At 39.9% G+C, this 27,502-nt stretch overlaps 1 protein-coding gene across 5 annotated transcripts; it reads right to left on the bottom strand.

The window, feature by feature from the left end:
* Positions 1-27,005, bottom strand: LOC100909964 (tyrosine-protein phosphatase non-receptor type substrate 1-like). Of its 5 annotated transcripts, none has more exon segments than NM_001433325.1 (5): positions 1-197; positions 1,177-1,290; positions 7,526-7,882; positions 9,284-9,640; positions 26,855-26,969. In NM_001433325.1, coding segments are annotated over 5 exon segments (903 nt in total). In that variant the 5' UTR covers positions 26,928-26,969; the 3' UTR covers positions 1-195.
* Between the last annotated feature and the right edge of the window lie 497 nt (positions 27,006-27,502).

Genomic DNA, 27,502 nt, shown 5'->3' with positions numbered 1-27,502 from the left:
TGTACACATTTAAATTCTTTTAATAATGAAAATAAAAGTATCTAGAATACAACTCAATATGCACAGCACTAAAGCTGGGGGACAATGATACATACGCAGAGGAACAACCAGAAATTTTGAATTCAAGTTGTCCTAGTTGTGTCTTTATGAGCAGTCTTCAGTGGCTTCTCGTCACCATCTATTCCCATGCTGATTCTCTGCAAGAAAAGGGATGGCAGATACTTAGGCTCCAATGTGGTAGAGGATAAAAGAGAAAACTGTGGAGAATCCATTCTGGCTGGGTACTTCTTTCATTATTTACAACGTATCTTATTGTTATAGTGTCCTGGATTCAGCTCTTCTAGCACTCCTTCCCTGAGTGAATAAGATGCCCATGTCAACAAAATGACATGTAGCATTTCAGTCTAGCTCCTAAATCATGCAGTCTTCTGAGTCTATTCTCCATGATCACAGACAGGTCAAAGCAGAAACCTGCCATCTGAATTGTCTAAACTTTGGTATATAATCTAGATTGATGATTCCCAAACCCACCTTGTCTTTTACTGAAATCACCTGAAATAGGAACTTTGAGGCCAATGCACAATATTCTCCCCCTGGGGCAAGAATCATCACATCTTCTAGGATACATTGGGCATCTCTATAGATCCTGAACTGAACAATTCTGTTGTTCAGAATTTCTGGGATGTTAGGATGCCTCAAAGTGTATCATGAGATTCTTAAGGAGGTTCTATGTCTTAACATTGTGTGATGAATTTCATGGCCATCTTACTGATTTTGTGCTTCCTATGTAGTCCACAGACTAACATTTATCTGGTGTTTCAAATACAAAACTTTCCATATATACTAGGTAGGATGTTGATCCTTATTCCCAGGTGGCAATGCTCTTTGGAAGATTTAGGTGGTACACTATTGCTACAGGAAGTACATCACAGATACTGAACTTTGAGAGTAAATATTTTTACCCTTCCAATTTGTTCAGTCTAGTCATGCTTTCTGCAGAGTTTGAGCACTCTGCTGTCTCTTTTGCTTGCCACTACTCTCCAGCATGATGTACTCATAAGAGACTGGAATAATGAGGAGCAAAATAAACCCTTTCATCTACAAACTATTTTTGTCATGGAGTTTTGTCACAGTAACCAAAATATGACTAATATATCTTTATCCCCCCTAACTTACATTCAGGAATTTTGCATCTGTGCTTATGAATGAGAGTGACAGCAATTACCAGCATTAGTTTGTATCCAAGAAGTGCAGCTGCAAGGATTTTAGCAATGCCTGATGTTTTTGGTTCTGAAAATCAAAGAGTCAAACAACCATTAAAAAATCACATTAGTGGTCTTTTCTTGGCACATTGGTTAACTTCTAAGCCTAGCAAAGCTATAAGGAGTTTGAGTCTGTTTTCTTTCCCCATGAAATTCACAAGTTTCACTTAGAAAACATGAGAAAGAGGGTGTCTACATTTAGAAGTATGAAAATACGTGTATATTTATCAACTTGCATAAACCCCAAGTCCAAGTGGAACAAAAAAATAAGACTGGGTCCAATAAGTCTCATAGAAAAGAAACTGGGAAATACCCTTAAACACATAGGTATTGAAAATAATTTCCTAAACAGAATATCAGTGGCTCATGCTCTAAGAACAACAATTAATAAATGGGACCTCATGAAACTATGAACTTCTGTAAGGAAAGTGATAGTGTCAATAGGACAAAACAGCAGCCTAAATACTGTGAAAGGATCTTCAACAAACCTATATCTAACAGAAAGGTAATATTCAAAATTTACAGAGAACTCAAGGACGTAGTCACCAAGAAACCAAATAACCCAATTCTGTGCAACAGAAGAATAGATACAGAAAATGTGGTACATCTACACAATGGAATATTACTCACCTATCAAAAAATAACTTTATGAAATTCATAGGCAAATGGGTGGAAATGGAAAATATCATCATGTGTGAGGTAACCCAATCACAGAAAAACACACATGTATCCACTCATTGATAAGTGGATATTAGCCCAAATGCTTGAATTACCCTAGATGCACAGAACACATGAAACTCAAGAAGGATGATCAAAATGCGAATGCTTCACTCCTTCTTTAAAAAGGGAACAAGAATACACTGGCAGGGAACAGGGAGGCAAACTTTAGAACAGAGGCAGAAGGAACACCCATTCAGAACCTGCGCCACATGTTGCCCATACTTATACATCCACCCAATTAGATAAGATGGATGAAGCAAAGAAGTGCAGGCCGACAGGAACCAGATGTAGATCTCTCCTGGGAGACACAGCCAGAACACAGCAAATACATAGGCGAATGCCAGCAGCAAACCACTGAACTGAGAACGGGACCCCCATTGAAGGAATCAGAGAAAGGACTGGAAGAGCTTGAAGGGGCTCCAGACCCCATATGAACAACAATGCCAAGCAACCAGAGCTTCCAGGGACTAAGCCACTACCCAAAGACTATACATGGACTAACCCTGGGCTCCAACCTCATAGATAGCAATGAATAGCCTAGTAAGAGCAGCAGTTGAAGGGGAAGCCCTTGGTCCTGCCAAGGCTGAACCCCCAGTGAACGTGATTGTAGGCAGGAGGGCGGTAATTGGAGAATGATGAGGAGGGGAAACACACAGAGAAGGGGAGGGGGAGGGGCTAGGGGAATGTTGGCCCAGAAACCAGGAAGGGAATAACACTCGAAATGTAAATAAGAGATACTCAAGTTAATAAAGATGGAAAAAAATGTTTGTAGAGTTAAACAGAATTCTCAACCTAAGACTCTGGAATGGTCAAGTCATTAAAGTAGTATTCAAAATCATTAGTCAGGAGGGAAGAACAAATCCAAAAAGAAAAAAAACTCTGAGGTTCCATTTTTCAACCATCAGAATAGCTAAGAAAAATCTCAAGAGATAGCACATGCTGGCAAGAATGGGGAGCAACAAGAACACTTTTTAATTGCTAGTGTGAATGCACATTTGTATAACTACTTTCAAAATCAATTTGGTAGTTTTTCAGAAAACTGGAAATAATTCTATCTCGGGACCCAGCTATATCACTCTTGAGAAAATACCCAAAAGATGCTCCAACATACCACAAAGACACCTGATTAACTATGTTCAAAGAAGCTTTATTCATAATAGCCTAAAACTGGAAACAATGTAGATATCCCTTAACTGTAGAATCAATTTTAAAAAACAAGGTAAATCTAAACAATGGGTTACTATTAAGCTATGAGAAACAATGACATCATGGATTTTGCAGGCAAATGGATGGAACTTGAGAATGTCATCTGGAGTGAGGAAATGTAGTCCCAAAAAGACAGGAGTGGTATGTACTCACTTATAAATGGATATTAGTTATAAAATATAGGCACCATGCTATATACCACAGTCACAAAGATGCTAAAGAAGAAAAAAATGCACTTTAAAGAAAGTCGGAATTTCACTTAGAATGGTGAGTAAAATAGGCATGAGAAAAATGAGGGGAGGGATTTAGGAAGGTAGAATTTGGGGAGAGGTATAAGGGCTTGGCTTCAGAATCAGGTGTGGAAAGGATTAGAGAGATGGGTAGTTGGCCATGAAAATTATTTGAAATCTGCAATTGATAAGCGTGAGCACATAGAAAGGTCTGTATGATGAGACAGAGACCTTGTATAAGGGAGGCATTCAAGAATCAATAGAGTTGATCTTACTTGGGACTTACTATATTGGGGATGTGGGACCTGAAGAGGCCATCATCTGTAGCCACACAGACCCAAAGAGTAACCCCAGAGGAGCGATAGAGCCACCAACCCACACACAAACTTCCAATCCAAAATATTTCATGTCTCTGAGAGATACAGGAATGGGGAAATTGAACAAAGACTGAGGGAATGGCCATCCAATAAGTGATCCAGGTTGAGACACATCCCATGAACAAGCACCAATCCTTAAACCTACTAATAATAGTAATGTTTATAGACAGGAGCATATAGTCCTCTGAGAGACTCCACTTAGCCACTAACTGAGACAGATACAGACACCCACAGATGAACAGTGGCTGGAGTATTAGGATTCTTATAGAAGAATAGTAGGAAAGATTGTGGGTCCGACAGGGTTGGGAATGCCACAGGAAAACAACAGTCAACTAACCTGGACCTTTGGGGTTCTCAGGGTTTGAACCACTAATCAAAGGACATACAGTGATGGATTTAGGTTTCCCTGTACATAAATAGCAGATGTGCAGCTTGGCCTTCATGTGGGTCCCTTACTACTGAAACAGGGACTATGCCAAAATCTTTTGCCTGAACATGGGATGTGTTCTTCTAGCCTCACTGGCTTGTCTGGACAGTGGGAAAGGAACAGCTTAGCATTACATGGACTCAATGTGCCTTGTTGGTGGAGGATTACCAGAGGGACCCCACTTGTTTAGAGGAGAAGAGGAGGGGTGTGGGGAAAGGATTGTCAGAGAAGGTGTCTCAGAGGGGGCAGCAAGTGGGATGTAAAGGGAATAAGTAAAAAAGAAAAAAGTAAAAGAAAGAAAAATAGGTATCTATTTCTCCATTGTCCCAATGTCAGGTCTCCAACTTATAGCACTATAGTTTATCAACAACATTTTACATAAAATAGATGAAACTTTGATCTGAACTTTTTACAAGGGGGATTGTATCTTTGGAATGTGAATGAGTTCTGGCACATTGCAGATACAAAGCAAATTTTTCTGGATCATATTTGCCCCTCATAAGAGGCATATATTATCTTCCTTTGTCCCTGACCAAACAGCTTTGTGAAAATTTAGGTGAATCATCTGGAGTGTACATGCAGACAAAAAGTTTTCTTGTGGAATGTATTAACTTTTAACCAGATTATTAGCAGATTATTAGTTTTAACCAACCTAAATATTGGGCTTCATCAGTTAGTATCTGAAATCTCAACTAGGTTTCTCTGCTAATTTGGTAACCCACCCCTTCCATGTTTTCACCAATTAATTTTTAAAAAGAGTCTTGATTTATGACTTTCTTCTATTTCTACAAAAAAAGTTACAAACTGCTTCCACAGACGGCTGCCAGGTCACCCAAATCTGTGTTTCTGTGACATGATAACTGATAGTTGGATTCAGAATGAAATATTTACTGTCCTCTTTGAGGAGAGAATTGTAGTTCTATCTCAACTGTCAAATGCTTGTTTTTAGAGTCCTGTGGATCAGGGGATTCAGTTTCCACAATTCTGGGATAACTGATCCCTAGGGAGGGTTACAGAGTTACTGTGATTCAGAGATGCTCCTAATTGGTGGTACTTTGGCTGATACTTTGCCCAAGATGGTTTAAGTCTTTCAAGTAGTCAGGAAGAGCAGTGAACTGGATATACACATGAAAGAGATGATAAATGGAAAGGAAGAGAGTTGATAGCTGCCTTGTATAGATATAAGCATCTTGGAAAATTCAAGAGCTGCCAACCATATCCTAAGTTCATGTTAATAAGTCAAAAGCCAACAGAGGGAAAATGGAATGTCCAAGATCACATGACCCAATAGTAGCATAGTTACAGTGATGAAACATTTCCTAACAGTCAGCAGTTTCTCTAAGTACGTTGTATGACTTTACTCCTTCATTAGAACAAGTCTATCCTCTGTTTTCAATTAGAGAAAATACCCCATTTTGAACGTCTTGTCCTGGATACATGCCAAAGAGTAGCAGTGCTGGGATGCATATCTTGGCATTTAGATTCAATCTTCTTTTGTGAAGACCACAGTAATCCGATACTCCTAATGATCCTGACTCTAACAGCCAACAATATGTGAATTTTTTTTCTTTTCTCAAGGAACACCTACCATTGACCATGACTCTAATCATCACAACAGAGAAAACTGAGCATTGTACAGAGAGTAAGATTTCTCACCCCTTGACCTTCTGATGCCAGACACTCATTGTTTCTCTAGGTAGTCATAACTCTCTCAAAATGGGTCTAAGTATCTTCATTCTACAGAAGGAAAACTAAGGGTCAGATTCAATGAGTTGTCCAAGGTTTCACAACCATGATATACCTACCACCTTTGCTTTGGCATGCTGTTGTATTGGGTGATATACAGAGGCCCAGGCTTTCCTTTTGAAGAATCTGTGACCATCACCACATTACAGATGATGATTCCAAGGCTGAAACAAAAACTGTCTTTCATTCTTTACTGTGTCACAGAGGTCATTTTCTGTGACTTCACATTCATTTCCTAAAAGAAAGCTGCTGTTCTACACTGAAGCCAACTAACTTACATTGCTCTGTTTCTACTCTAAGAATCCAATGTGAGGAATTCTATGCTAGATCTCTGTTTCAGGTAACACTGGGTAGAAAGACGCTTTTGCTTCAGGGGACCTAGATTCGTGTACATACCGATTTATTTCTTCTTCACATTTCCAATACTGGAAACAATTGGAAACTTTGTTCTACAGTTACTGCTCAGAGAATAAGTTATTTAGGAAGAAAAGCATCTATGCCATGTTATACTATGAGGTAGAAGTTGTAGTCAACATTTAGTTCTTCATTACCTATTCACATATCAGGTCCCTCTGTCAATTTCAGGATCTTCTCTAAAGGGAAGAATTGTCCTCACTTTTATAGAATTTTATAGAGAAAATGACATAACAGAGGTGTAGCATATAGCAATTGCTACTTGTTGCCCTTCCATCTGCTAACATCATCATTAAGAGAGAGCATCCTTATAACAAATGACATGACAGATAAAAATCTATTATTACTGGAAGCTATGGACTACATCTTACCTCAGTCACTTACTGATTGGGCTTTCCTATATTTTATATTGGCTAAAATTTCAGTGTCGTGGTTGAAGATTGAATATGTATGAATTCATGGTGACTTGACTACCTTCACTGCAGGGTTGTGGATAAATGATAATTTCCTTATAAACTTTTCATTCTCAAATGCCGCAGCCCTCCTATAGAGAGGACATGTTTCTTTATGTCCAGGGTGGGTGAATATAAGAGTAGGTTCACTCTGGCCCTATGTAGCTCTTAACTACTAATGATTAACTACTGCTTAAGTAGTCAAAAATAAGAACAATAGCAATAGAATTTTTATTCAATTCCCCACTGCTATGCAAAAGGTATTAATCACCTAAGCCTGTGATTTTTAAACACAGAATAAACAAGAAAGTTTTGAGGATGTTTTAGAAGTTATAAGTAACAATCCAGTATAGTTAGAGAGAAAGAAGGCAAGAGACATGTAGGGCAGTCATGTATTTCATGGACTTGTTATAACCACTAATGTGAGATAATTTGAGAAATATAAGTTTGGTGGGGCAGGCAGACAAATGTATGAATTTACATCCATTTCCCAGAAGGGGAAACCTCTAATACATAGCATGTCCTCTCTTCTCCTCAGCGTTCTTGGTCCAGAGATGGAGTAACGTGAACCTATGTATATTGGGGTCCCTTCTACATGTTTTTTGTTGTTGTTGTTGTTGTTCATCAAGTATTGAACACTACTTCAACATATAAGAGAAATCAAAGGTGAAAAAGAAAGTGTAGTACTTACCAAATACTAACAACTCAGTGCCACCTCCAGACTGAATCTCAATGTCAGTCTCTAATAATTCTTTCTGGAACTTCACACAATAGTAGGTACCTGCATCAGCCGGCATAACATTACTAATGCGAATGGAAAAGTCCAGGTTGTTTCTCTTTGAAGCATCTGAAACATTTGTTACTCTGGGGAAATATCCTCCTGTGAAATTAAATATCAGGTGCCTACTGTGTTGTGCACCCCTGAACCACCTGATGGGCCCCATAGGGATGATAGATGTCACTGTGCAATTCAGAATGACTGATTCTCCAGCATCAACAGAAATTAACTTCTCAGGCTGGACCACCTTCAGCTTTTTCATATCTGCTCCTGCCAAAAAAAAAAAATATATCAGTTAGTGTTCATCCTGGTGGAAAGCCACAGGCTCTTCAAGTGTATGAGAAAATTAAACCTTACTCACTAGAATGCAGCATGAACATTAGCATAGTTCTTCTTAATATGGGCTTTTTATTATAAGAATACAGTATAGAAGAGGAAGTTGAATAACAGAAACTTGAAACTTCATGGGATTTTGATTGAAGTCCTAGTTTTGTTTGGATTTATTATACTTCATCAAAATCTGATCCTAATTCTGATTCATTTTCTGTGAAAGTAGCCTAGGGAAATTCTGTTATAATGCTGTTGGATGTGACTCATGTCACTCTTTTACACCAATGAGAAATGAATATAAGTGCGTAAGTATAATGAGGTATACATTTGATTACAAGATGCCTATGATGATATGCATATATATATATACATATATGTGTGTGTGTGTGTGTGTGTGTGTGTGTGTGTGTGAGAGAGAGAGAGAGAGAGAGAGAGAGAGAGAGAGAGAGAGAGAGATCTTGTAGAGTGACCATGTCATAGATCGGTCCTAATATCATGTATCCTAATTGAGAATTAAAACCTCCAGCCAGAAGAGGTAAGAGCCTCATCTGCTCTATTAACCTTTACATTCCCACTTCCTTGATTTAGAGCCCAAAGGCACAAGCTTATCATACCCAACACAAATCAACAATTCCCAACCCACTTCACTGTCCCTCCCCCTAACCCCAGTTTCACTACTCAGGTGAACATTCACTGTTCAAATGCTGGCCATACCATTCACAAATGGCAAGAGTCCTACCTAGAGTCTGCCCATCTCACTTTCTTGGTTTGAAAGCAATTATCCAAGCCCCTCACACCTTCCCCTGCACACTGTCTCTCTCTCATCCCATATACATTTCCCTATTTGGGCAGAGATCCACTGCTTATTGCAGGCCACACAATCCCTAAGAGATAAGTTCCCCATATGCAATCTAAAACCTTTTACTCCCTCCTTTAAGAACTAAGTGACTGAAACTTCTAACATGTTGGATGGTTTTCCTTGAGGAGCTCTGTCCTATCCATCCATCGAAAAGTGGATATCTGTTCATCTGTATGTATGTGTGTAAGTATATTTATGTATGTAAACATGCATAAATGCTTATGGAGCTGATTGTAGCAGAGAGTGTGGTCCAACCAGAGTATGGGTGTATGTATGTGTGGTTTTGTGTATGTGTGTGTGTGTGCGTGCACGTGTATGTGTGTGTGTCCATATTTGCATGTATAAAACATTTTAATTCATTTTTTTCTTCCTCTCTGGCTCACAAAGAGTTAACAAGCTTTATCAGAGGGACTTCTGACTGCCTGGACACAGTTTCAACCTATAGGAGAAATCAAGGATGAAAAGGAAAATGTAGTACTTACCATACACAAACAACTCAGTGCCACCTCCAGACTGAATCTCAATGTCAGGCTCTACTGTTCCTATCTGGAACTTCACACAGTAGTAGGTACCCGCATCAGCAAGCATAATATTACTGATGCGGATGGAAAAGTCCGTGTTGTTTCTCTTTGTAACATCTGCAATATTTGTTTTTCTGGGGAAATAGTCTCCTCTGAAGCTATATATCAGTTGTCTATTTTGTCCTTCACCCTTGAACCACCTCGTGGGCCCCACAGGGGTGAGAGATGTCACTGTGAAATTCAGAATAACTGACCCTCCATCATAAACAGAAACTAATTTCTGAGGCTGGATCACCTTTAGCTCTTTCATATCTGCTCCTGCAAAAAAAAAATCAGTAAGTGGTCATCCTGAATAAAAGCCACAGGTTCCTCCAGTATATGAGAAAGTAAAAAATAAATAATAAAAAATAAAAAACCTTACTCACTTGAACTTACTTACTAGAACTTGTTGGGAGCAATGCCCTTAAAACCCTCCATTAGTGATGTCAGTATTATAGTTAGAGTTAAGTATGACTGGGTTCATGGGAAATTCCCAGCCAGCTGCAGAACACTAAGACAAATCTGGTGCTCAGGAAGACTAATGGTATGGCAAACTTGTGACCTTTCTGAAAAATATGTCTGGTGGCAGGATGACTAGTGATATGATAAACTTGTGACCTCTCTGAGAAATACATCTGATGTCAGGATGCCCAGTGATATGACAAACTTGTGACCTTTCTGAGAAACCTATATCCTACTGACTAATCATTTGACAAATTTGTGACCTTTCTAGGAAACCAATATCCTGTTGACATCAGGTGACCACAAGAGTACTGTGTCCTTGGCCTGCATAAATGTTTCCCACTTTTCCCTCCCTCTTTTCCCTTGCTATGGTATGAATTCAGCCTTGGGAAAAAATAAAATTGTCGCCTTGATAAGACTCTTGTTTTGGTGTCCTTCTTTGCATCTCTTATCCCCCATTCTCTTCCAGGTACCCTCTGGACCCTTGCTGACTGTCCTGCAGGCTGGCACAAGATCTCAACATGAGCATTAGCTTAGTTCTTCTAACATGAGCTTTTTAATACAAGAATATAATACAGAAAAGAAAATTGAATAGCAATGATAGTTGGAACTTGGCAATAGTCTGATTGAACCCCTAATTTTGTATGGTATTATCATGCTTCATCCAATATCTGCCTTTGTTTCATTTTCTGTGAAAGTGGCCTAGGGAAATTCTGTCATAATAGAGTTTGTTTTGATTATGTAACTCTTTTACACCAATGACACATGTATATAAGTGCTTAAGTATAATGAGGTATACATTTGAATACAAAATCTTTATGATCGTTTTAGTTTGATCAGGTAGAGTGATCATGCCATAAAAAGGCCTATGCATCCTAATTAAGAAATAAAACCTCCATCCAGAAAAGGTAAGGGTCTTATCAATTGTCTGAAAACTTCCATCCTCATTTCCTTGATATAGAGCCCAAAGAAACAATCTCCTCACACTGAATACAAATCTCTATCTTTCTTCCCACTTTACTTTCCTCCCAGTTCCACTACTCAGGTGAACATTCACTATTCAGGTTCTGGCCATACCATTAAAAAATGGCAGTCTGAACTTCCCACTTCATTGGTTTATAAGTCATTACACAAGTCCCTGATACGTTCCACTACACACTGTCCCTACCTAATTCAATGTACTTTCCCCTATTTGGGCAGAGATTTATTGCTCATGTGCAGAGCACACAATCCCAAACAGGTAAGATTTCCATTTGTAATTGAAAACCTTCTCTTCGCTCTTTTCAGAATTAAATGACTGAAACTTCTAATATGCTGTTGGATGGTATGCATTGAAGAGTTGTGCCCTATCCTTTCATCCATCCATTCAAATGTTTATATCTCTTTTTATATATGCACATGTGAAGGTGTAGTTATGCATGTAAATATTTGGGAATGCTTGTAGAGATGATTGTGCTTGTATAAAGCATTTTAATTTATTTTCTTTCTTTCCTGTCTGTCTTACAAAGTGTTAACAAGTCTCACCACAGAGGCTTCTCGTTACCTGGACAGAATAGAGAACAATAGCAATAACATTTTCACTCAATTCTCTGCAGTTGCACAACAGGTATTAATCTCCCAAGTTAGTAATTTTTAAACACAGAATAAGCAAGAAAGGTTTCTAGAAATTTTTTAGAAGTTATAAGCAATAATTCCGTATAGTGAGAGAAATAGAAAGCCAGAGACCATAAGTATTCAAAGCTACCTCTATGTCCAATGAGGTGTCTCATTTCAAATTATTCCAAAGTGAGCTGGCTCCTGGAATCAACACATACCTACACTTCCACACCACGACATAGTCCCACAATCCTGTTATTCATGTAGATACCATGAAAGCCAGAAGAGATCCATACCTTCTCTATTAAACCTCCTATATCCTCACTTTGCAAGTCATGACACAAGCCACTGACACCTCCTGCTGTCCATTGGCCCTTTCTATACACCTTCCCCTAATAGGACAGACAATGATTGTCTAAGTGCAGGTCACAGAAGGAAGACAAGATATGATCCCACCTGCTATCTGAACACACCAACAAATTCCGTTCAGGGTAAAGAGACCCAAGTTTCTGATACATCATCTACTACCTGCTGCCTTTTGCGATAACCCACCCATTCATAGATCGATAATGTAAACGCCACTAACCTAAAGAAAGAGATGCCCATAAACATACAAGAAGCCTATAGAACTCCAAATAGATAGAACCATAAAAGAAATTCCTCCCATCACAAAATAGTCAAAACACCAAATGCACAAAACAAAACAAAAAAGAATGTTAAAAACAGTAAGGGGAAAAGGTCAAGTAACATGTAAAGGCAGACCTTTCAGAATTATACCAGCTTTCTCACCAGAGGCTATGTAAGCTAAAAGATCCTTGACAGACGTCATACAGACACTAAGAGAAAAAAATTCCAGCCTAGGCTCTAATATCCAGCAAAATTCTCAATCAACGTAGATAGAGAAACCAAGATATTCAAGAACAAAACCAAATTTATACAATATCTCTCCAAAAATTCTGCCCTACAAAAGATAATACATAAAAACAATCTAACACAAGGAGGGAAACTATACCTGACAAAAAGCAAGAAAGTACTCTCCTTGCAACAAAACCAAGAGAAGAGAGCCACACAAACATAATTTCACCTCTAACAACAAAAATAACAGGAAACAACAATCACTATTCCTTAATATCTCTTAACATCAATGGACTCAATTTCCTAATATAAATATATAGACTAACAGATGGATACAAAAAGAGGACCCAGTATTTTGTTGCATAAAAGAACATACTTTAGTGACAAAGACAGATACTACATCAGATTCAAAGCCTGAAAAACAAATTTCTGGGCAAATGGTCACAAGAAACAAGCTGGAGTAGCCATTCTACCATTGAATAAAATTGACTTTCAACCACAAGTTTTCTAAAATATAAGGAAGGACACTTCATATTCATCAAAGAAAATAATCCAGCAAGATGACCTCTTAATCCGGGATATCTATGCTTCAAATGCATGGGTACCTACGTTCATAAAAGAAACCATACTAAAATTCAAAGCACACATTGCATCTCACAAGTAATGGGAGATTTCAACACCCCACTCTCATCAATGGACAGATCACAGAAATAGAAACTAAACAGAGACACACTGAAACTAAGAGAAGTTATGATCCAAATAGATTTAACACATACACACACACACACACACACACACACACACACACACACACACACGAACATTTCATCCTAAAAAAAGATAATGTGCCTTATGATCAGCACCACATGGTACCTTTTCCAAAATTGACCATACAATCAGTCACAAAACAGGCCTCAACAGATACAAGAAGATTGAAATAATCATTTGCATCCTATCAGATGACCACAGAGTAAGGCTGGTCTTTAATAACAACACAAACAAGAGTAAGCCCATATACACACAGAAGTTGAACAATGATTCTACTCAATAATGACTTGGTCTAGGAAGAAATAAAAAAGAAATAAAAAGTGTTTTAAAATTTTATGAAAATGAGGAACAGCATACCCAAATTTATGGGAAACAATGAAAGCAGTGCTAAGAGGAAAACTCAGCTCTGATTCCAAAAAAGGAATTGGAGAGCTTGCAGCTTGACACTAGCAGCTTGGTGGCACACCTAAAAGCTCCAGAACAAAAAGAAACAAATACCCCCAAAAGGAGTAGACAGCAGGAAATAATCAAACTTGGCTGAAGTCAACCAACATGAAACAAATAGAATTATACAAAGAATCAACAAAACCATGAGCTGGTTCTTTGAGAAAAACAATAACATAGATAAACCCTCACTCAGAATCACCAGATGGTAAGAGAGTGTATCCAAATTTTAAAGTGTTAAAAATAAAAAGGGAGCTATAACAACAGAATCTGAGGAAATTTAAAAAAATCATTAGATCTGTTTATATTCAACAAAACTGGAAAATTTGAATGCAATAAACAAATTTCTAGACAGATACTATACAACAACTTTAAATCAGGATCAGATAAAGCACCCAAACAGTCCCATAACTTTTAAAATAACAGAAGCATTTATTAAAATTCTCCCAACCAATAAGAGTCCAGGACCAGATTGGCTTAGTAGAGATTTCTATCAGATCTTCATAGAAGACATAATATCAATACTGTCGACCGGCGGATCCCGGACCGCAGCAGCTCTCTGCTCCCAAACCCCGTGGGAGAGAGACCTCACCGCCTGATCAAGTGGGCACTCCTGAGGCTGCAGAGCGGAGGAGACCACCAACACTGCCCACCCCTGCCCACATCCCTGGCCCAAGAGGCAACTGTATAAGGCCTCTGGGTTCCCATAGGAGAGGGCCCGGGAGCGGCACGACCCCTGCGTCTGAGACACTGCCGGAACCTGAAGGAAACAGACCGGATAAACAGTTCTCTGCACCCAAATCCCGTGGGAGGGAGAGCTGAACCTTCAGAGAGGCAGACACGCCTGGGAAACCAGAAGAGACTGCACTCTGTGCACATCCAGGCGCCAGAGGAAAACACCAAACGCCATCTGGAACCCTGGTGCACGGAGGCTCCCGGAAAGAGCGGCGCAGATCTTCCCGGTTGCTGCCACAGCGGAGAGGACTTAGGCAGTACCCCACGAGCAAACTTGAGCCTTGGAACTGCAGGTAGGACCAACTTTTCCCCTGCAAGAAACCTGCCTGGTGAACTCAGGACACACAGAGGCAAAATTCCTCTAAGGCCGGGCACTTCCTGTGTTTACCGGAAGTCCCACACCGGCGGATCCCGGACCGCAGCAGCTCTCTGCTCCCAAACCCCGTGGGAGAGAGACCTCACCGCCTGATCAAGTGGGCACTCCTGAGGCTGCAGAGCGGAGGAGACCACCAACACTGCCCACCCCTGCCCACATCCCTGGCCCAAGAGGCAACTGTATAAGGCCTCTGGGTTCCCGTAGGGGAGGGCCCGGGAGCGGCAGGACCCCTGCGCCTGAGACACTGCCGGAACCTGAAGGAAACAGACCGGATAAACAGTTCTCTGCACCCAAATCCCGTGGGAGGGAGAGCTGAACCTTCAGAGAGGCAGACACGCCTGGGAAACCAGAAGAGACTGCACTCTGTGCACATCCAGGCGCCAGAGGAAAACACCAAACGCCATCTGGAACCCTGGTGCACGGAGGCTCCCGGAAGGAGCGGCACAGATTTTCCCGGTTGCTGCCACAGCGGAGAGGACTTAGGCAGTACCCCACGAGCAAACTTGAGCCTTGGAACCACAGGTAGCACCAACTTTTCCCCTGCAAGAAACCTGCCTGGTGAACTCAAGACACAGGCCCACAGGAACAGCTGAAGACCTGTAGAGAGGAAAAACTACACGCCCGAAAGCAGAACACTCTGTCCCCATAACTGGCTGAAAGAAAACAGGAAAACAGGTCTACAGCACTCCTGACACACAGGTTATAGGACAGTCTAGCCACTGTCAGAAATAGCAGAACAAAGTAACACTAGAGATAATCTGATGGCGAGAGGCAAGCGCAGGAACCCAAGCAACAGAAACCAAGACTACATGGCATCATCGGAGCCCAATTCTCCCACCAAAGCAAACACGGAATATCCAAACACACCAGAAAAGCAAGACCTAGTTTCAAAATCATATTTGATCATGATGCTGGAGGACTTCAAGAAAGACATAAAGAACTCCCTTAGAGAACAAGTAGAAGCCTACAGAGAGGAATCGCAAAAATCCCTGAAAGAATTCCAGGAAAACACAATCAAACAGTTGAAGGAATTAAAAATGGAAATAGAAGCAATCAAGAAAGAACACATGGAAACAACCCTGGACATAGAAAATCAAAAGAAAAGACAAGGAGCTGTAGATACAAGCTTCACCAACAGAATTCAAGAGATGGAAGAGAGAATCTCAGGAGCAGAAGATTCCATAGAAATCATTGACTCAACTGTCAAAGATAATGTAAAGCAGAAAAAGCTACTGGTCCAAAACATACAGGAAATCCAGGACTCAATGAGAAGATCAAACCTAAGGATAATAGGTATAGAAGAGAGTGAAGACTCCCAGCTCAAAGAACCAGTAAATATCTTCAACAAAATCATAGAAGAAAACTTCCCTAACCTAAAAAAAGAGATACCCATAGACATACAAGAAGCCTACAGAACTCCAAATAGATTGGACCAGAAAAGAAACACCTCCCGTCACATAATAGTCAAAACACCAAACGCACAAAATAAAGAAAGAATATTAAAAGCAGTAAGGGAAAAAGGTCAAGTAACATATAAACGTAGACCTATCAGAATCACACCAGACTTTTCGCCAGAAACTATGAAGGCCAGAAGATCCTGGGCAGATGTCATACAGACCCTAAGAGAACACAAATGCCAGCCCAGGTTACTGTGTCCTGCAAAACTCTCACTTAACATAGATGGAGAAACCAAGATATTCCATGACAAAACCAAATTTACATAATATCTTTCTACAAATCCAGCACTACAAAGGATAATAAATGGTAAAGCCCAACATAAGGAGGCAAGCTATACCCTAGAAGAAGCAAGAAACTAATCATCTTGGCAACAAAACAAAGAGAATGAAAGCACACAAACATAACCTCACTTCCAAATATGAATATAACGGGAAGCAATAATCACTATTCCTTAATATCTCTCAATGTCAATGGCCTCAACTCCCCAATAAAAAGACATAGATTAACAAACTGGATACGCAACGAGGACCCTGCATTCTGCTGCCTACAGGAAACACACCTCAGAGACAAAGACAGACATTACCTCAGAGTGAAAGGCTGGAAAACAATTTTCCAAGCAAATGGTCAGAAGAAGCAAGCTGGAGTAACCATTCTAATATCAAATAAAATCAATTTTCAACTAAAAGTCATCAAAAAAGATAAGGAAGGACACTTCATATTCATCAAAGGAAAAATCCACCAAGATGAACTCTCAATCCTAAATATCTATGCCCCAAATACAAGGGCACCTACATATGTAAAAGAAACCTTACTAAAGCTCAAAACACACATTGCACCTCACACAATAATAGTGGGAGATTTCAACACCCCACTCTCATCAATGGACAGATCATGGAAACAGAAATTAAACAGAGATGTAGACAGACTAAGAGAAGTCATGAGCCAAATGGACTTAACGGATATTTATAGAACATTCTATCCTAAAGCAAAAGGATATACCTTCTTCTCAGCTCCTCATGGTACTTTCTCCAAAATTGACCATATAATTGGTCAAAAAACGGGCCTCAACAGGTACAGAAAGATAGAAATAATCCCATGCGTGCTATCGGACCACCACGGCATAAAACTGGTCTTCAATAACAATAAGGGAAGAATGCCCACATATACGTGGAAATTGAACAATGCTCTACTCAATGATAACCTGGTCAAGGAAGAAATAAAGAAAGAAATTAAAAACTTTTTAGAATTTAATGAAAATGAAGGTACAACATACCCAAACTTATGGGACACAATGAAAGCTGTGCTAAGAGGAAAACTCATAGCGCTGAGTGCCTGCAGAAAGAAACAGGAAAGAGCATATGTCAGCAGCTTGACAGCACACCTAAAAGCTCTAGAACAAAAAGAAGCAAATACACCCAGGAGGAGTAGAAGGCAAGAAATAATCAAACTCAGAGCTGAAATCAACCAAGTAGAAACAAAAAGGACCACAGAAAGAATCAACAGAACCAAAAGTTGGTTCTTTGAGAAAATCAACAAGATAGATAAACCCTTAGCCAGACTAACGAGAGGACACAGAGAGTGCGTCCAAATTAACAAAATCAGAAATGAAAAGGGAGACATAACTACAGATTCAGAGGAAATTCAAAAAATCATCAGATCTTACTATAAAAACCTATATTCAACAAAACTTGAAAATCTTCAGGAAATGGACAATTTCCTAGACAGATACCAGGTATCGAAGTTAAATCAGGAACACATAAACCAGTTAAACATCCCCATAACTCCTAAGGAAATAGAAGCATTCATTAAAGGTCTCCCAACCAAAAAGAGCCCAGGTCCAGACGGGTTTAGTGCAGAATTCTATCAAACCTTCATAGAAGACCTTATACCAATATTATCCAAACTATTCCACAAAATTGAAACAGATGGAGCCCTACCGAATTCCTTCTATGAAGCCACAATTACTCTTATACCTAAACCACACAAAGACACAACAAAGAAAGAGAACTTCAGACCAATTTCCCTTATGAATATCGACGCAAAAATACTCAATAAAATTCTGGCAAACCGAATTCAAGAGCACATCAAAACAATCATCCACCATGATCAAGTAGGCTTCATCCCAGGCATGCAGGGATGGTTTAATATAAGGAAAACCATCAACGTGATCCATTATATAAACAAACTGAAAGAACAGAACCACATGATCATTTCATTAGATGCTGAGAAAGCATTTGACAAAATTCAACACCCCTTCATGATAAAAGTCCTGGAAAGAATAGGTATTCAAGGCCCATACCTAAACATAGTAAAAGCCATATACAGCAAACCAGTTGCTAACATTAAACTAAATGGAGAGAAACTTGAAGCAATCCCACTAAAATCAGGGACTAGACAAGGCTGCCCACTCTCTCCCTACTTATTCAATATAGTTCTTGAAGTTCTAGCCAGAGCAATCAGACAACAAAAGGAGATCAAGGGGATACAGATCGGAAAAGAAGAGGTCAAAATATCACTATTTGCAGACGACATGATAGTATATTTAAGTGATCCCAAAAGTTCCACCAGAGAACTACTAAAGCTGATAAACAACTTCAGCAGAGTGACTGGGTATAAAATTAACTCAAATAAATCAGTTGCCTTCCTCTATACAAAAGAGAAACAAGCCGAGAGAGAAATTAGGGAAACGACACCCTTCATAATAGACCCAAATAATATAAAGTACCTCGGTGTGACTTTAACCAAGCAAGTAAAAGATCTGTACAATAAGAACTTCAAGACACTGAGGAAAGAAATTGAAGAAGACCTCAGAAGATGGAAAGATCTCCCATGCTCATGGATTGGCAGGATTAATATAGTAAAAATGGCCATTTTACCAAAAGCAATCTACAGATTCAATGCAATCCCCATCAAAATACCAATCCAATTCTTCAAAGAGTTAGACAGAACAATTTGCAAATTCATCTGGAATAACAAAAAACCCAGGATAGCTAAAGCTATCCTCCACAATAAGAGGACTTCAGGGGGAATCACTATCCCTGAACTCAAGCAGTATTACAGAGCAATAGTGATAAAAACTGCATGGTATTGGTACAGAGACAGACAGACAGACCAATGGAATAGAATTGAAGACCCAGAAATGAACCCACACACCTATGGTCACTTGATTTTTGACAAAGGAGGCAAAACCATCCAATGGAAAAAAGATAGCATTTTCAGCAAATGGTGCTGGTTCAACTGGAGGGCAACATGTAGAAGAATGCAGATCGATCCATGCTTATCACCCTGTACAAAGCTTAAGTCCAAGTGGATCAAGGACCTCCACATCAAACCAGACACACTCAAACTAATAGAAGAAAAACTAGGGAAGCATCTGGAACACATGGGCACTGGAAAAAATTTCCTGAACAAAACACCAATGGCTTATGCTCTAAGATCAAGAATCGACAAATGGGATCTCATAAAACTGCAAAGCTTCTGTAAGGCAAAGGACACTGTGGTTAGGACAAAATGACAACCAACAGATTGGGAAAAGATCTTTACCAATCCTATAACAGATAGAGGCCTTATATCCAAAATATACAAAGAACTCAAGAAGTTAGACCGCAGGGAAACAAATAACCCTATTAAAAAATGGGGTTCAGAGCTGAACAAAGAATTCACAGCTGAGGAATGCCGAATGGCTGAGAAACACCTAAAGAAATGTTCAACATCTTTAGTCATAAGGGAAATGCAAATCAAAACAACCCTGAGATTTCACCTCACACCAGTGAGAATGGCTAAGATCAAAAACTCAGGTGACAGCAGATGCTGGCGAGGATGTGGAGAAAGAGGAACACTCCTCCATTGTTGGTGGGATTGCAGACTGGTAAAACCATTCTGGAAATCAGTCTGGAGGTTCCTCAGAAAATTGGACATTGAACTGCCTGAGGATCCAGCCATACCTCTCTTGGGCATATACCCAAAAGATGCCTCAACATATAAAAGAGACACGTGCTCCACTATGTTCATCGCAGCCTTATTTATAATAGCCAGAAACTGGAAAGAACCCAGATGCCCTTCAACAGAGGAATGGATACAGAAAATGTGGTACATCTACACAATGGAATATTACTCAGCTATCAAAAACAACGAGTTCATGAAATTCGTAGGCAAATGGTTGGAACTGGAAAATATCATCCTGAGTGAGCTAACCCACTCACAGAAAGACATACATGGTATGCACTCATTGATAAGTGGCTATTAGCCCAAATGCTTGAATTACCCTAGATCCCTAGAACAAACGAAACTCAAGACGGATGATCAAAATGTGAATGCTTCACTCCTTCTTTAAATGAGGAAAAAGAATACCCTTGGCAGGGAAGGGAGAGGCAAAGATTAAAACAGAGACTGAAGGAACACCCATTCAGAGCCTGCCCCACAGGTGGCCCATACATATACAGCCACCCAATTAGACAAGATGGATGAAGCAAAGAAGTGCAGACCGACAGGAGCCGGATGTAGATCGCTCCTGAGAGAAACAGCCAGAATACAGCAAATACAGAGGCGAATGCCAGCAGCAAACCACTGAACTGAGAATAGGTCCCCCGTTGAAGGAATCAGAGAAAGAACTGGAAGAGCTTGAAGGTGCTCGAGACCCCAAAAGTACAACAATATCAAGCAACCAGAGCTTCCAGGGACTAAGCCACTACCTAAAAACTATACATGGACTGACCCTGGACTCTGTCCCCATAGGTAGCAATGAATATCCTAGTAAGAGCACCAGTGGAAGGGGAAGCCCTGGGTCCTGCTAAGACTGAACCCCCAGTGAACTAGACTATGCGGGGAGGGTGGCAATGGGGGGAGGTTTGGGAGGGGAACACCCACAGGGAAGGGGAGGGGGGAGGGTGATGTCTGTCCGGAAACCGGGAAAGGGAATAACACTTGAAATGTATATAAGAAATACTCAAGATAATAATAATAAAAAAAAAATATATCAATACTGTCCAAACTACTGCACAAATTAGAAACCCAGGATATAGTACCACATTCCTTCTATGAAGCCACAATTTAACTTATATTTAAACCACACAAAGACCCAACAAAGAAAGAGAACTTCAGGCAAATTTCGCTTAAGTATATCAACGCAAAAATACACAATAAAATTCTCACAAACTGAATCCAAGAACTCATCAAAATGATCATCTAACATGATCAAGTAGGCTTCATCACAGGGATACAGGGATGGTTTAACATACAGAAACCCATCAGTCTAATCTGCTGTATAAAAAATCACACAGAAAAAAAATGACCATCTCATTAGATGTGAGAGGGTATTTGACAAAAATCAATATCACTTCATGTTAAAAGTCTTGGAATGATTAGGAATTCAAGGCCCATACCTAAACACAGTAAAAGCAATATACAGCAAACCAGTAGCCAACATTAAACTAAATGATGATAAATTTGAAGCAATCCCACGAAAATCAGAACTAGACAAGGCTGCTCAGTCTCTTCCTACTTAATCAATATAGTACTTGAAGTCCCCTCCATAACAACCAGAGAACAAAAGGAGGTCAAAAGGATACAAATTGGAAAAGAAAATGTCAAAATATCACTATTTGCAGATGATAGGATAATACAATTAAATGTCCCCATAAATTTCACCAGAGAATTTCTTAACCTGATTATCAAGTTCAACAAAGTGGCTGATTCTAAAACTAACTAAAACAAATCAGGAACTATTCTCTACTTAAAGGATAAACAGGCTGAGACAGAAATTAGGAAAATGACATCCTTCAGAATAGTCACAAATAACATAAAATAGCTCAGTATGAATTGAGCCAAGCAAGTGAAATATTTGTATAACAATGACTTCAAGTCTCTGTAGAAAGACTTTGAAGAAGATCTCAGAAGACAGAAAGATCTTCCATGCTCATGGATTGGCAGGATTAATATAGTACAATATTATATGGGCCATTTTCCCATAGAAATCTGCAGAATCAAAGAAATCTTCATAAAAGTTCCAATGCAATTTTTCATAGAGTTAGAAAGATCAATTTGTAAATTCATTTGGAGTAACAAAACAATAAAGAGGAAATTGAAATCTATCCTCAAAAATAAAAGAGTTTCTGGAGAAAATCACTATCTCTGACCTGAAGATATATCACAAAGCAATAGTAATAAAAATTGGTATGGTATTGGTATACAGACTCACAGATAGATAAATGGAATACAATTGAGGACTCAGAAATGAACCCACACACCTATGGTCACTTGATCTTTAACAAAGGAGCTAAAACCATCCATTGGAAAAAGGATATAATTTTCAGCAAATAGTGCTGGTTCAACTGGAAATCGTCATGTAGAAGAATGCACATCAATCCATTCTCATCACCCTATACAAAGCTCAAGTCCAAATGGTTCTAGGACCACAACATAAAACCAGATACATTCAAAGTAACAGAAGGAAAATTGTGGAAGATCATGGGCACTGGGGGGAAATTTCCTGAAAAGAACACCAATGCCTTACGCTCTACGATCAAGAATCGACAAATGGACTTCATAAAATTGCAAAACTTCATTAAGGAAAAAAACACTGTCATCAGGACAAAGGGGCAACCAACAAGTAGTAAAAGATCTTCAGCAAGTCTAGATCCGATAGAGGGTTAATATCTAATACATACAAGAACTCAAGAAGTTAGACTCCAGAGAGTCAAATAACCCTATTAAAAAGTGGAGTACATTCTTGTCCTTATGGGTTGCAAGCCCCTTCAGCTCTTTCAATCCTTCCAGTAATTCCCCCAAAGATGGTCCTGTTCTCAGTTCAGTGGTTTGCTGCTAGCATTCACATCTATATTTAACATTCTCTGGATGTGTCTCTCAGAAGAGATCTATATCCGGTCTCTTTCAGCATGCACCTTTTAGCTTCATCAATCTTATCCAATTTTGGTGGCAATATACATAAGGGCCACTTGTGGAGCAGGCTCTGAATGGTCATTCCTTCAGTCTCTGCTCTAGACTTTGCCTCCATATTCCCACCTATGTATATTTTTGATCCCCCTGTTAAGAAGTGGGAACATCCGCATTTTGGTCATCCTTCTTCTTGAGCTTCCTGTGGTCTGTGGATTGTATCTTGTGTAATTCGAGTTTTGGGGCAAATATATGAACAACAATGCTAACCAACCAGAGCTTCCAGGAATTAAACCACTACCCAAAGACTATACATGAACTGACCCAGGACTTCAACTGCATATGTAGCAGAGAATAGCCTTGTTAGGGCACCAGTGGAAGGGGAAGCCCTTAGTCCTGCCAAAGTTGGACCCAGTGCAGGTGATAGATGGGGAGAAAAGGGGGTAGATGGAGGGGAACACCTGTATGGGGGACAGGGAGGGGATAGGGGGCTTATGAGCAGGAAATCAGGAAGGGAATAACATTTGAAATTTAAATATATATATACATATATATAATAAAAATGATGTAAAAATAAAAAAATTAAAAAATTAAATGTTCCAAAAATAATATTATATATTATTAAAAGAGAAAGTCTAGACCCAGAACTGCAGGCAATACTGAGACTGCAAGGCAGGACAGACTGCCACTTCTGTCCACCTTTGCCCACATCCCTTGGCCCAAGAGGAAACTGCATAGTGCCTTTGGACACAGGAAAATAGGAGCAGTCAACTGCAGGAGCCCCACAATCCAGATCTGTTCCTGGATCTGAACTTAACTGGTTCCTGCACCCAAATCCCAATGATGAGGAGAGCTAGACCCTCAGAGGTGCAGACACCCCTGAGAACTGAGAGAAGACTACTCTCTGCTAACATTCCCAACTCAAAAGGAAAATTACTAGTGCCATCTGTGCTAGAAGAGTGCAAATAAATCCATAATTATCTCCCTATACAAAGCTTGAGTCCAAGTGTATCAAGAACCTCCGCATCAAACCAGACCACTCAAACTAATAGAAGAAAAAGTGAGGAAGAGTCTTGAACACGTGGGCACTGGAGAAATTTCCTGAACAGAACACCAATGGCTTGTGCTCTAAGATCAAGAATTGACAAATGGGATCTCATAAAGATGTGAAGCTTCTGTAAGGTAAAGGACACTGCCATTAGGACAAAATGGCAACCAATAGATTGGGAAAATATCTTTACCAATCCTACAACAGATAGAGGGCTAATATCAAATATATACAAAGAACTCATGAAGTTAGACTCCAGAGAGTCAAATAACCCTATTAAAAATGGGGTACAGAGCTAAACAAAGAATTCACAGCAGAGAAATATTGAGTGGCTGAGCAGCACCTAATGAAATGTCCAACCTCCTTAGTCATCAGGGAAATGCAAACCAAAACAACACTGAGATTCCACCTCACACCAGTCAGAATGGCTATGATCAAAAACTCAGATGACAGCAGATGCTGGTGAGAATGTGGAGAAAGAGGAACACTCCTCCACTGTTAGTGGGATTTCAAACTGGTTACAACCACTCTGGAAATCAGTCTGGAGGTTCCTCAGAAAATTGGACATTGCACTACCTGACCACACAGCTATACCTTCCCTGGGCATATACCAAAAAGATGCTCCAACATACATCAAAGACACATGCTCCACTATGTTCATAGCAGCCTTATTTATAATAGCCAGAAGCTGGAAAGAACCCGGATGTACTTCAATAGAGGAATGGATACAGAAAATGTGGTACATCTACACAATCGAGCACTAATCTGCTATTAAAAGCCATAACTTTATGCAATTCATAGGCAAATGGATGAAAATGTGAAATATCATCCTTAGTGAGGTAACCAAATCACAGAAAAACACACATGGTATGCACTCAATTATAAGTGGATATTAGCCCAAAAGGTGAAATTACTCAAGAAGATACAATCAAAAAACTACATGAAGCTCAAGAAGAAAGACAACCAATTTGCAAATTCTTCAATCACTCTTAAAAGGGGGACAAAACATATTCATAGGAGGAGATATGCAGACAAAGTTTGGAGCAGAGACAAAAGGAATGCCATTCAGAACCTGGCACACCTGGGTATCCAGCCCATATACATAAAGCCAGCAAACCCAGAAAATATTGCTGATTCCAAGAATTATATGCTGACAGGAGACAGATATAGCTATCTCCTGAGAAGTTCTGCCAGTACATGACAAATACAGAGGCAAATGCCAGCAGCAAACCATTGAACTAAGCATTGTGTCCCCATTGGAGTAGTTAAGGAAAGGATTTAAGGAGCCAAAGGGACTTGCAACCCCATTTGAACAATTATACCAACCAATCAGAGCTTCCCAGAACTAAACCAATACCCAAAGAGTACACATAGACAGACCCATGTCTCCAGCTGCCTATGTAGCAGACGATGGCTTTGTTGGGCACCATTGGGAGAAGCAGCCATTGGTTCTGCAAAGGCAGAACCACACATTGTAGGGGACTGTCAGGGTGAGGAGACTGTAAGGAGTGGGTAGTAGGGGAGAGGAAAACCATCATAGAAGGAGGAGGAGGGTAAATGGGATAGGGAGTTTTTGGATGGGAACCCAGGAAAGGGAGTAGCATTTGAAATACAAATAAACAATATCCAATATTTTTTTTCAAAAAAAGAAGAAAAATGATCATAGGCCCTAAGCAATCTCCTGTCCCTGGGGGGACCTCCATTCTCCTTCTGTCTCTCCCCCTACCTTCATGAGACATGCAGATCGTGAACTATACAGGTAAACTTCCCTTCATTCTTCCATCTTTCCTGTTTGCTGAGCCCTCTGGTCCAAGCCAAGCTGTGCTAAGAAGCTGATATCTCAGTGGGACCTTACTCTACTGCTACCTCTACCTCTCCAACCCCCAACCCCCTCACTTTCTCCAGAGCTGTAGATCATGAACCATAGAGGTAATCTTCCCTTTCTCCACCACTCTTGTCTGCTCTATGAACCCCTTGGGCCACACCAAGTTACTCTGAGCAGCCTGTTGTCCCAGGGTACCTCCATTCTTCTGTCATCGCCCCTACCTTCACCAGACCAGAGACTTATGAACACACAGATTAGTTTCACTTCCCCCACCCATATTTCCTGATTTCTGAGCCCTCTGGACCAAGCCAAATCCTCTAGAAGAAGCTGAAGGGGTTTGCAACCCCATAGGAAGAACAGCAGTATCAACAAATGAATGCCCCATACCCATGAGCTCCCAAAGACTTAACCACTCTCCAAAGAATACACATCGAGGGACCCATGGCTCCAGCTGCTTATTTTGCAGAGGACTTCCTTATCTGACATTTATGGGAGGGGAGCCCTTTGGTACTGCAGAAGCTTGATGCCACAGTGTAGGGGAATGCTAGTGTGATGAGGTGGGAGTGGGTGGGTGGTGAGTGAGGGAGCACCATCATAGAAACATGGGGATGGGGCTGGGATAGGGGTTTTTCAGAGGGGAGAGTGGGAAGGGGGATCACATTTAAAATGTAAATGAGTAAAATAAATTTTAAAAAAGGAAAAAGAAAAGAAAAACCTGATAACATACAGGAACCATGTAGAATATTACTAACACCATTTGACACAAACAGAAGAAACTAAAGCTCACTGGAGAGGGTCCAGAAGATCAGGGATGTGTGGTAAACTGTTATGGATGAATCATTTACACTCTATTTATCAAAGCTATAACTCCACATCCCAGTTCAGGCAGTGCTCAGAATTCCAGATCTATTATGTGAGAGAATATTCTGACCTTCTCTGCTGTGACAGTTCAGGTAACTAACTGGAGTCCTTCATTTTCAATGGTAAGAATAGCTCAGAGACAGGGGGATGATTCTATTCTTGGGGCATGCTTACCTTTAAGTTCCAGAAGCAGGATCAAGAGCAGGGCACTGTGAAGAATGTGGGCCCAGGAATGTAGGAGAAGCATTGTTGGGGTTATGGAACCTTTTGTGGTCAGAATCAGTTCTCATGAGGTCCCAGTTTCTTAAACGTAGAGAAAGGAAGTATTGTAACTTAGTATGCATAAGGGTCATGTCAGTGTTTCATGAAAAGAGGAACTATACTGCATATTTTGAAATAGATATTCAATGTTCCATGCAGCTGCAAGAGAAGAGTTCATATTTATTAATTTTTTAGAGGGGCTCAGATGTACGTAACATAATCCTTTCTCTTTCTCTTGAGTCTGAACTGAAGCAATATTGTCTCAAGTATCTTGTCTTAGAATCCAGTACGAAAGAATGTTTCCCAAACACCTAAGATCCTAGATGTTGTTGATTTGTGTCAAATTCTTTCCAAGTGTCACGTGAAAGTTGTCAGTTGGGCCCATAAAACAGTAAACCAGCTGTTCTCTTGGAATGATCCCTTGTATATTGTTTCCTGATATCAGGGTAAATGTAGTCCAATTGAAACTTAGGAGTCTTTATGCCTACACAAGCAAGTGAAATATGTTATGATTAGTATTAATTGCAAACTTTTCACAGATAAAAGAAGCTACAAGGAACA

This window comes from Rattus norvegicus, chromosome 2, assembly GCF_021556685.1.
Source record: "Rattus norvegicus strain SHRSP/BbbUtx chromosome 2, alternate assembly SHRSP_T2T, whole genome shotgun sequence".
In the NCBI taxonomy this organism is placed as follows: domain Eukaryota; kingdom Metazoa; phylum Chordata; class Mammalia; order Rodentia; family Muridae; genus Rattus; species Rattus norvegicus.
The sequence above is the reverse complement of the archived record's forward strand: the minus strand, read 5'-3'. Positions and strand labels throughout refer to the sequence as shown.